The sequence below is a fragment of the Musca domestica genome, unplaced genomic scaffold, assembly GCF_030504385.1.
Source record: "Musca domestica strain aabys unplaced genomic scaffold, Musca_domestica.polishedcontigs.V.1.1 14, whole genome shotgun sequence".
In the NCBI taxonomy this organism is placed as follows: Eukaryota; Metazoa; Arthropoda; class Insecta; order Diptera; family Muscidae; genus Musca; species Musca domestica.
Window position 1 is genome coordinate 3,421,043 of NW_026712192.1, and position 12,436 is coordinate 3,433,478.

The window sequence follows — 12,436 nt, forward strand, 5'->3', positions numbered from 1 at the left end:
CCTCCGAATCGATTTCTACTAAATTTGTCGAGGCATTTGCACCTTTTCAAATCGGGCTTGTATTATCCATTTGGTGCACAATTAACAATTAACTTGAAATTGAGAGCTATATATATAAATCTGAACCGATCTCGATAAAATTTGGCAAATGTATTTCTGAGCTGTATTTGATATATTTCCCCGAATATCGTTACTACGGAGTCCATATTACGGCTTTGCAGGGCAAATTCAACAAATCGGATGAACAATATGTATGGGAGCTATAGCTATATCCGAACCGATTTCGACCAAATTTGATATACTGGTTTCTAGACTCAATCAAGTACCAAATTCTATTTCATTTGGGCTAATATTACAGGTTTGGTGCACAATAAAAGGCAAATCGGACGAAGATATATATGGGAGCTATATCCAAATATTAACCGATCTCGATAAAATTTGACAAAGGTATTTCTGAGCTGCATTTGATATTTTCCCCAAATATTGTTGTTACAGAGTGCATATTACGGCTGCGGAGGACAAAAATAACAAATCGGATGAACAATATATATGGGAGCTATAGCTATATCTGAACCGATTTCCATCAAATTTGGCATACTTTTTTTCAGGCCTAAGTTGGTTGTATGTGCAAAATTCCATATTATTCGGGCTGATGTTACACGTTTGGTGCACAATAAAAGGCAAATCGGACGAAGATATATATGGGAGCTATACTATTGATTAGAGCTATTGATAGATTATCTCCAATTTCAATAGGGTTCGTCCTTGGGTCAAACAAATTATTTGTGCAAAATTTCATTTGAATTTGACCTGTACTTTGTTTACAAAAATACATAGATCATTAAAAGGAACTATTAGTCTATCTCGTTTCCTTTGGCCTATTACAAACAAATGCATAAAGACATAATACCCTGACCACCTTGTGGTGTAGGGTATAATTACAAAAATATGTTTTAGGTGTTGGTACTTTAGTACGAATTTCAAAATCCCTCAAAAAAAACCTTTGAAAAAGTTCCAAATTTCAAAAAAAAAAAAAAATACCTCTACCATTTTGAAGAAATCTGTCGCAATATATCGCTCAAAGGAAGACGTGGTCCATTTTTGTAATAGGCTGTAGGACTTATTACGATATGTAAATACGAAATTTTAAACAATTCCGGTAAAAAAATGCCGCTAAAAACACAAAATATCGATGGGTGCCGTTTTATTGGAGCTATATGATATCGTGTACCTATATAAACAATTCTCTTCCAAATTAACTCCTTCCTCCTAACTCCAATTCCCTTGAAAAACAAAATTCCAGTCAAAATGTCTGCTATATGATATCCTGGACCGATATAGCCCATCTCGAACTTGACCTGCCTGCTGGTAAAAGTCTGATCTGTATAAAATTTTAGCTTCACATCTTAATTCGTTTTCACTCTAGCGTGATTACAACGGATGGACGGACTGACAGGGCTAAATCGTCCTAGAATTTTACGCTGCTCAAGAATATACATACAATGTTAGATCTAAAATTATTATTTCGAAGAGTTACAAACGGAATGATGAAGTTAATATACCCTCCATACTATGTATGGTGGAGGGTATAAAAATTTGAAATATGGGTTCCCTTTTATCTTCTCCGGAGATATCTTCTTACCACACATATTTCATCATAGTTATAAGTTCACTCCAAACACACACACACACAAACTTACATGATTACTATATTGCAGAACAACATCTGTGCTGCGTGTCGATGATGCTGAGGCCGAACGTGAATGAGAGCCACTATCTCGGGAACGTGATCTGCCGACCATGTATTTTTGTTGATTTTTGCGCGCATCCTCCCTCACCAAATAGATGTCCTCATAGTCATGGTCATGGGTATTCGATTGCGATGATGTTTTGCGAATGCTGCCATTATTTTTGATGCTACTGCTGCTGCTGCTGTTGTTGTTGTTCGTCTTGTGGTTATTCAAAAAGTTATTGGCATTTTTATTGGAATGAGTGTTGCTGTTGTTGTTGGCTGGCGCCTTGTTGTTGTTCAACACCTGCGACTGATTGTAATTCTGGCGATTGCTGTTGATGCTACTGTTGGTGTTGGTATTGTTGTTGTTATTTTGATGATGATGATGCTGCTGCTGCTGTTGTTGTGGGTGCGCCATGGGCGATTGTTGATGGTGTTGCTGTTGTTGTTTCTGTGGCGTTGGTGGTGGCTGTGGCAAATTGTTGTGACGATTGAAACTATGATTGCGATGTGCTTGTATTTTAGGCGAATTAAGGCTCGATGCAATCGATACCGACTCATCCGAACCACTGCCAGCACCACTGGAACTTGAATGGACATCCGCCTGTATGGTCAAGGCATTTGAACTGGGCGTTGAATTATGATTGGATAAGTTCTGTTTGCCTTTCGAATGATGATGACTCGGCTGCCTATGTGGATTTGAGTGTTTGACACTGCTCGAATCGGAATCGAAAAGATCACGCACCCGATTGTAGATCACCTCTTGGGGGTCGTGCAAGAAAAACGAATCTCCCGAAATGCTGCCCGTGGGCGAGGGTGGTGTATAGACCCCATTAACACGCATCGGATTCACATAGAGGCCATCGTTGTTGGGAACCAACGAGCCGTTGTACAGCTTGTCCGATGACGAACGCGAGTGCTGCGACTGGGCGGTGTAAATCGACTCACTGGCCTTGCTGCGTGCACCCATTGTCGATGGCGGATGCAAATAGAACGGTTCCTGGTCGGAGCTCATGGTCGATGATGTTTTCGATTTGATGGTGTTGCTACGACTGGTCTGTTTGCTGCTCATCGAGTTGTTGCAGCTGCCATGAGAATTGTTGTGACCCATTGACGACGAGTTATTACCGCCGCCGTTTTGATGATGATAAAGTTGTTGTTGCTGTTGATGCTGCTGTGTTGCACCATTACGTCCCGACGCTGTGGACTTGCCATGTTTCGATGTTGTATTCTTTTCACGTCCATTATTGTAGTCCACAGATGTTCCATGTTGCACCAGCACGTTCAAACACTTTGGGGTTGGACGTAGATGTTGAAGCCGGCGAAGTAGAGGAAAAATCAAATAGAACAAGTTAGTTTTGATTTTTTTTTTTTTTTTGCTATTATTAATACGATTCGATTTGAAAGTTTGAGAGCTCTTACTGGCAATGAGTTTGAGCAAACAAACATGCTTTCAAACACACAATCGCATCCAACTTACCTCAACTTGCTGATTTTCTGCTGCATCATTTATAGGCGATTTACCGTATTTGTCCAGTGATAATTTTGCACCATGACTGAGCAGCCAACGCACCACAGAGAGATGACCACGTGAGGCCGCAAAGTGCAATGGCGTGGCACCATCGCCATCACGTAAATTCGGATCAACGCCTTGATCTTGTACCTGGGAATAAAGAGTTGAAAATTAATAAATTTTTTTTCCTTAATAAAGGGGAATAGCAGGTGGTATGGAAAATATAGGTTTGAGAAGGCATGGAACTGTAAAGATATGTTTGTTAAGTTTATCTGAAAAATTGATTCCATTTTTATGAGCGAAATTCTTTCGGATTATTAAATTGTTCAAATTACTCTGGGCAAAATAAAAAAAAATATATATCTCAGAATTAAATAATTGGGGTGGACGGAAAGGTTGTTAATAGTTAAGGACCACACCGTTGGTATTTGTAATTCTGAAATTTGTCGTGGATGTCACTGTTGGTGTATGTCGTTAAGACATGCAGGTTGTTTCGGAAATGTGTACTATATTCGTACGAAAAGTACTAAATGGTATCAAATTGGATATTGGGTGAAGGGATAAGGATCCTCAAATTTAATATTGTGGACTCTATTGGTATCTGGAATTGAGATATGGAAGTGTGTTTGGAAACGCTTATTATAATTGTACGAAAAATAATAAATTAGATAATGGGTAAAAGAAAAGAACTGAAATGCTGAAATTTGATACGGATGTCATTGTTGGTGTCTGTGGTTAATATATGGTAGTTCATTCGGAAATGTGTACTATAATTTTTCGAAAAGTTCTGAGTGGTACTAAATTTAGTTTTGGTTGAGTTTAAATACCAAAAAGGCCTAACACGAAATATTAGAACGAATCTAAAGATGTATGATACATTTTTCGCTGACAAAATTGGGGGTCTTGCTAGCCATATGGCTACAGAGGCTATATATCATTTCATAGGTCCAAATCGACCCTCATCGAAATAACGGCACTGTACCCTAGGACTCTTTGGACCAAATCCGTATCGGGACATTCGGAGTCGATCTGGAAATGTTCGACCGTCGCTGGTGCGCAATATTATTATCAAACATAGATTGAGTTCTCCTAAGGATAAGGATAATCCGATTTTGCTCCAAATGTTCAAATCCTGTTTTTTGCGAAAATGGACAACATCGGTCTACTGCATCAAGTATCCGCCCCACAAATGAACAAAATTTTGAATAATTATAACTCTTATAAAATGTAATGTAAGAATCCGATTATTTTATACCATATCACATCTTATCACACATCACAATATTTTTGTTAACACAAAATCTGCTGTGAAGAAGGAATACATGGGCCCACTCCTTCTGGTACCTCCCCCACAGAGGGTCAACATTTTGAATACCCATGAAGCTCATAAAACGTGAAATTATCATCCGATTATATTTAGACTTGCTGCATCTGAATATTTCCATCAATACAAAATAGATCGGACCATTCCTTCTGATACCTTCCCAGCATTGGGTTCGTGATTTTGAAAAACAAAACGCTCAAAGAAAGCGAAAGCGACACTCTTCAAATTTCACACAAATAAACAGTTTTGCTAACACAAGATCTGATGTAAAAATGATATATATCTGCAAACCCCTTCTGCTACCTTACCCACAAAGGACCACAATTTTCAATACTTATGTATGTCATAACTTCCGAAACAAGTTAGGGATATAAATGCTCGATTTTCTTGTAATGTTGCCCATACCAATATTTTTATCTATATAAGATGAAGTGTGAAAATGGAATACTTCGGCGATTACATCTGGTACCTGGGTAACTGGATTTAATATTTTCTAAAAATGATATCACAGATATAGTGAAGGAAGTTATCAATATTGTCCAAACCTGGCACGTGGCAATATTTATATCATATTTATTTTAGACCGCTACGAAATGGACAATATTGGCCCATTCCTTCGAAACCTACTCCATAGGGTGACACCAATTTGAATAATCATAACAGAAGTCAAAATATATTTAAATAATCAAATATTGGTTAAGGATATACATCTGTCGGCAAACCCGTCTGATACTTTTTAATTTTTTTTTAATGACTTTTCTTCTGCATTTTTTCAAGTGTAGGCATGAAAGTAATATAAGACTTCGTTTTAGAATAAATGTGTCAGAATGAAATATTCTGCAGTCTTAGAATAAGCTATTAATCTAGATATAATTGTTTTTAAGAATATTGCCTTTACAAGGCTAAATGTCATTCCCAGTGGCTAAAAAAGGGAATGCGTAAACTTAATCATCAGATATATGAAAAAATTTCACATAGAAAAAATCGCTACAAATATTCCTATTATGTCATCATTATTTCTAGGCATTTTTACGGAAAAAACTTGGATACAATAACTTATATTTCTGAAATTCTGTATTTGGAATTTTTGGAAAAAATAGTGGTGATAGTTTTAAATGTGAGCAAGAGTGAATTTCTGTGCCAACACATCCCAGCTAACAATTTTTTCCGAGGGCTCTGATGTCCGATTTTTTGTCGAGATTTTCAGACGTTTCTTCAGAAAAGTTTCCGAGTAATCTGCACATACTCGTTTCTTTTGTTTTGTTTGAACAAAACAAAGCAAAAGAGAAAAAAAAAACATCGTATACAGAGAGTTAACTCTTTTTTGGCGAGAATTTCTAATGTTACTCCAGAAAAGTTTCCGAGTAATCTGCACATACTCGTTTCTTTTGTTTAAAAAAAAAAAAAAACACAAAAATTCTGACATTAGCAGAGAGTTAACTTTTTTCTGTTGAGATTTATTTTACCGTTCCTTTCGAAAAGTTTCCGAGTACTCTGCACATGCTCGGTTGAAATTATTTGAAGAATTTTGTGTATACAACTTTTTTGTTTTTTTTGATTATGATCAGTTTGTCGTCAGAATTTGTACGGAGCACGAGTGCAGTGTGTTGCAGTGAAAAGTTAAAATGAAAATTAAAGGAAGATTTGGACCTTCAGTACCTTATGGTAAGTAAGCACCTTTCTATAATTACTACTTTTATTAATATCTTGAATTGTTTAGCTACGCCGTTTAAAAAATCAACGCCATGACAATGTAAACACTTTTACATATGAAAATTTTAGACTTATTTTTCAAACTGGCGAGGTCAACGTTTTCGTGGCACGAAATGTACCAAAATACAGCTGTAAAGGACATCTAATTTATTAGGCTCGTTAAAGGTTTGTATCCTTGTGTTTTAAACGCTTTGATAATATAAATAATATTTTTTTCATTTTTATTACTTAGATGCGGCATTGGAACATATTCCGGAAACTATGGGAAGTGCCATATAAACCCATATAAAACATTTCTTCAAATCGGCTAAAGATAGGCTTAACAAACCTTAACCTGGGCCAAAATCGAACTCAGTCAACCTTAAACTCCTTTGTTCATCTGAGAATAAGCCAGCCGATGACTTGAGCCAGCCAAATATGCGCTTTATATATTTCCACCCTTAATTATATTGATTTACATTGAATTGCAACTTTTTTTGTTTTTTATATATTAATTTCCGTATTCCTTATATTTTACAAAAAAAAAAAAAAACTGAATACAAATGTTCTGTCATTAAATTGAAAAATACAAACATAAACAATTATCTAAAAACTAGATAAAGTTTTATTATTTCTTTATGTTTTTCGATTACAACTATAAAATAAATGTAGATTTTTTTGCGAATTTCGTATCAAACATCCTATTATTTTCCGATTTTCGAATGAATTATTCGAATTTTTCCCGATTTTCGGATAAAACTATAGAATAAATTCAGATTTTTTTTCCGAATTTCGAATCAAACATCCGAAAATTTTCAGAATTTCGTATCAAACATCCTATTATTTTCCGATTTTCGAATGAATTATTCGAATTTTTCCCGATTTTCGGATAAAACTATAGAATAAATTCAGATTTTTTTCCGAATTTCGAATCAAACATCCGAAAATTTTCAGAATTTCGTATCAAACATCCTATTATTTTCCGATTTTCGAATGAATTATTCGAATTTTTCCCGATTTTCGGATAAAACTATAGAATAAATTCAGATTTTTTTCCGAATTTCGTATCAAACATCCGAAATTTTTCCGAATTTCGTATCAAACATCCTATATTTCTCCGAATTTTCCTTTTTTCTTTGCCGAATTCTATACGAATTCGCCCCGAAACTCTTACGTTCTTTCAGAATTTTTTCCGCAAAATCTTTCAGAATCTTGGGCAATCTCACACAATTTTTTTCCGATTTCTTTCCGAATTCGACATCAGAGTCGGAAACTTGTGCAGAGTTTTTTTCCGAATTCGGAAGAAAATCGGAAAAAAATGTTTGCTGGGATATTACATTTCCATGTAATATACACATAAATATTGTAAATTGGTATTCATTGTTAAATGTTGCCACACTACGTCCCTTCTCTGTTGCAAATACTATGCTCCTTGCTGCTGCAGCGTCATTAATTACAGTTTAGAAAGGTGATTTGCAAGTTTTCGTTGTTGATTACACCGAGGAATATTTACAAAATTTATTGATTTTACCAGTTGCCAACAAATGTGTATCTATTAGTCCAGACACTTTATTCATTCATTAATCTTGTTAGTTGCGAAACGAGAAGATAAAAGCATGATAGCAGATTTTCTTTTTGATGCTCATCAATGGAGACAGGTTATGGGCATATAATTATGATTTCAATTTCATATAGTCTTGCTTCTCACAAGTAGATTGGTGTTTAATTATGTAATAACGAAGGATTACATAAAATGGTATATGGTTCAAGTTTGTTGAGCATTTGTAGCCACATGATGATGAGAAATAATTAACATAGTCTCAGTCGGTGTAGCAACAGGTATATAGTCCCTCGGCATTTGAGCACATTTTAATTTAAACCAAATGATTGGACCTAAATATCGCAAACTTAAATTAGATCAAATGTTAGTGCAAATATTGTAATGTACAAAGTTTGATGAGAAGAGGGAAAATTTTCGAAATCTATAAAAGTTATGATTATTATTTTCTATACGAGGTAGCGCAAAAGTAAACATCCGATGTTTTTTGGCTGTAATTTAAAAAAAAAAATTAAAAACTTTGATTCTTCTTGTGATTCTTTTAGTTTTTTTTTTTACATCCAGTCGAGAATATGATGTTTATTGTCATTTGAGCAGATCTATGGCATGTTCCATCAATTTGGCCAAAATTTCCGGCGGTAGGTCCTCACATCTTGACGGATATTGTTTTTAAGAGCTGAAATAGTGTGAAACCTATTGACATCAACCCGCGACTTCAAAAAGCTCCACAAAAGAAGTCTGGACCGGTGTGGCTAGTGCCAAAACGGGAGATTACACGACCGGGATCGATTGTGGCACATACAGTGTGTGCCGTTGCACCGTCCTGTTGGAACCACATGTTTTCCAATCCCAACTCATCAAGTTGCGGCAAGAAAAAAGTCATTGATCATAGCTTTGTAGCAGTTACCATTCACAGTAACCGTTTAACCCGCGACGCCTTCGAAGAAAAAAGGTTCGATGACTCCCCAGCGACAACAGCACACCATACAGTGATTTTAAGCGGGTGTAATGGCTCTTCGTGGTTTACACTCGTGCCCCAGAAGCATATTTATTTTTTACCTACCCGCTAAGATGGAAATGGACCTCACTACTCAAAATCATTTTTGATGAAAATCATATTTTTCTTGGTGGTGATTAAGGATGGCTCGAGCGTATTTTAGACGCGATTGGCGGTCAGCAATTAACAGCTGATGCACCATATGGACTTTGTACGGAAACATCTTCAAATCTGGTACTAAAATTCGCTGTATAGACCATCGACTGATACCCATTTGCGTGGAATGTCGTCTGGTCGATGTCGACGGCGCTTCCATGACATGTTTGGCTACAGCAGCCATATTCATATTCAGCCATATACTCCGGGGTCTGCCACGCCTGGCAACATCTTTTCTTGTGCCAGTCTCTTCGAGGCGAACGGCTAAATGTCGTAGTGTTTACCCAGTAGGCGTTGGACAGTCAGAAAATCTTCGACGAAATTCACGTTGTGCCAAAGTCACCGATCGATTATTGGTCAAATAAATATTCACCATTATTCCGCATTCTGGAACATTGTACCGTAACATTATTTTTTAACGTGTATTTCGCATATGTTTACTACAAAAATGTCAAAAAAAAACAGGCATTAGGGGCCAATCGTAAAATGTATGGCATTTTCGGACAGGAGGATTACCTTGTATTGCGCCATCTTGTATTTATGCACGATCTATTGCTATCAAATTGGGAAATGCGAGGTTTGGGGGAGAGGTTTCACAATTGACTAGTGCTGTGATTTTTCAACATTGTAACCTTCGGTTTGAGTTATGAGAAGCCATATCACGGATCAAATTTGGACTACATTGGGTACTCGATTCGTTCTAAATGAGACTATCAAACGCCCACTTTTTCGTATGCGGGAAAAGGATACCGCATACCGAAGAAGTGGACAAATATTATCCAATTCTCATCTGAAATAACTTCGTTATATATGACAACATGTCCAATTTGGACTGTATCGACTACTCCTTCATATGTGATAATTTTTGGAAAATACTGAAATATGTGTGAGGTACCAGATATATTGGACCAAAGCATTCCACTTCTTCTAATACAGATAAGGGTATGTGTAACATTTGAAGGAAATTAGTTTTTGAGAATTATTAAACTATTTTAAACTTTTGTAGGAGATGGTATGAGAATTAGTGAGCCGATAAATTCCATATTCACATCAGGCTTTTTATTATGAAAAGTATGTAGATATACCAAGTTTGAAAAGAATCTGCAATTTGTTTCGGAAGACTTTAAAATTGTGAACCCTTGTGTGATGGGTAGACAGATATCTATCATTTCCGCACCAGATCTAGCGTTGGTAAAAATATTGGAACATATGAAATTTGAAGAGAATCGGATGCTTATATCCTTTTTTATGAGAGATATAATTATTCAATACAATACAATGGGTCAATATTGTCCATTTCGTATCAGACCTAAATAAATATGGTATTAATATTAGGACGTGCCACGTTCGGACTATATTGGTTACTTCCTTCACTTTATATGAGATTTGTGATAATTTTTAGAAAATATTTAAATGTGCAAAATTAAAAGAAAATCGAACATTTATATACAATTTTATTCGAAATCATAAATTCATATTCTTCTCAGGTTTCTGGTTGAGAGAAGTATTTAGATACATCAAGTTTTAAAGAATCGCTGACTTGTTTCGCAAGTTATGACAGATAAAGGTATTGAAAATTGTGACACTTTGTGGGTGAGGTACCAGAATGAGTGGACCAATATATATCATCTTCACAACACATGATGTGTTAGCAAAGATGTTTGTATGTGTGAAATTTGAAGAGAGTTGATTGCTTATTTCGCTTTCTTTGGGCGTTTTGTTTTTAAAAATCTTGAATCCTATGTGTGGGAGGAACCATAAAAAAATGGTCCGATGTCCACCAACTTTATAGTAAATTTTGTAGTGATGGAAATATTGAGATCTACCAAGTCTGAATGGAATCGGATGTTAATTTCGCGTTTTATGAGTTTCATGGATATTCAAAATGTTGACCCTTTGTGGGGAAGGTACCAGAAAGAGTGGACGGATATGATAAATCTTCACGGCAGATCTTGTGTTAACAAAAATATTGGGATTTGTAAAATTTGAGAAGAATCGAATATTTATGTCGCATTTTTTAAGAGTTATACTTATTGAAAATATTGACCTTTTGTGTGGGAGGTACATGATTGAGTGGGTTAATATTGTCCATTTTTGAACCTCACATAGCACCAATACTTATATTGGGAATTGCAAAGTTTGCACAAAATTGGATGATTCTTTCGTGTTCTTTATCGCAATTTATTTTCTGTAAAAATTATGACCTTTTGTGGGGGAGGTGCCAGAAGAAGTGGATCGATATTGCCCATCTTCGAACTCGAACTAAGTTTTAAATAAATATTACGATGTACCAAGATTGGATCAAATCGGATACTCCATTCGTGAATTATCGTGCGCACCTGCCAGAAAGCCAGACGGACATATTTCCAAAAACACTGTCTTGTATCAACACTAGTTAAAGCTCATCAAATTTCCAAATTCTACCTCTATCCGTTTACAAAATTCCAAATGGTACCAACCAGTGAATGATAGTACTTTTTTAACACTTATTTTTATACCCTCCACCTTGGAATGACAAAGTTAATATACCCTCCTTATATTAACTTTGTCATTCCGTTTGTAACATCCTTAAATATTCGTCGTAGATCCCATAAAGTATATATATTCATAATCAGCATAAAATTCTAAGTCGATTTAACGATGTCTGTCCGTCTGTCTGTTGAAATCACGATACAGCCCACATTATTTGACGTATAGCGCCAATTTGTATTGTGTCTAGGATGGTTGGTATTGAAAATGAGATATATCGATCCACGTTCTGGTATAGTCCCCATATAACGGTACCTCCGGATATTCGGTATTTTGATGGTTATTGACACATTTTTTCACGGATTTGTCTGAAAATTGGTATTTGTAGGTCATAATGGGATCTGGCGAAACATTGCATGTGTAGGTCCACGATTTGGTATAGCCCCCATATAATGGTACCTCCCGATATTCGGCATTTTAATGGTTTTTGCCACGTTTCTTCTAATGTTTCCTTTACCCTAAGGTGGAGGGTATTCAAAGTTTGACCCGGCCGAACTTAATGTTTTTTTACTTGTTGAATTTCCAAATACCCTTTGGTTTGTCTATCCTACACCACATCAAAGACTTACATTCCAAATTTTAGAATTACTTTTTTATACCTTCCCGTTTAGAACTTTTTGTAAATTCTTGTACGTATTTCTATATTCACTCCTATACTTCAAATGCATTAGCCAACAGAGACCTCAATATCAAATTTCATGATTTCAGCACATTAATTTCCCCCATTACCAAAATTAGCACTTTTCCTATAATTATAGTTCACATTTCCAAAAACACCTCCATACCTCAATTCCAGATCCCAACAAAGATCCCAATATAAAATTTCGGGATTTCAAGCCTATCCCTTCACCCAATACTCAATTCAGTACCATTTAGAACCTTCAGTACTTTTCGTACAAATATAGGACACATTTCCAAACCAATGTCAAACCTCA

General features: G+C 35.9%; 1 protein-coding gene and 1 long non-coding RNA gene across 6 annotated transcripts in view; one reads left to right on the forward strand and one right to left on the reverse strand.

The window, feature by feature from the left end:
- The window catches only part of LOC101899134 (homeobox protein 2), a 237,322-nt gene that overhangs the window by 48,051 nt on the left and 176,835 nt on the right, over positions 1-12,436 (reverse strand). For all 4 annotated transcript variants that reach the window (XM_059119127.1, XM_059119126.1, XM_059119128.1 and 1 more), the window contains 2 exons: positions 3,213-3,395; positions 1,701-3,023 (listed from right to left, as the gene is read on the reverse strand). In XM_059119127.1, coding sequence (XP_058975110.1) covers positions 1,701-3,023; positions 3,213-3,395 — 1,506 coding nt within the window. The remainder of the gene's footprint in view (positions 1-1,700; positions 3,024-3,212; positions 3,396-12,436) is intronic.
- LOC131801084 (uncharacterized) lies at positions 5,719-7,603 on the forward strand. 2 transcript variants are annotated; one of them, XR_009341695.1, is made up of 4 exons: positions 5,736-5,800; positions 6,138-6,234; positions 6,290-6,447; positions 6,515-7,603. It is a non-coding gene; the product is annotated as an uncharacterized LOC131801084 (long non-coding RNA). The 2 variants fall into 2 exon arrangements; XR_009341694.1 differs by having other exon boundaries at positions 5,719-6,234.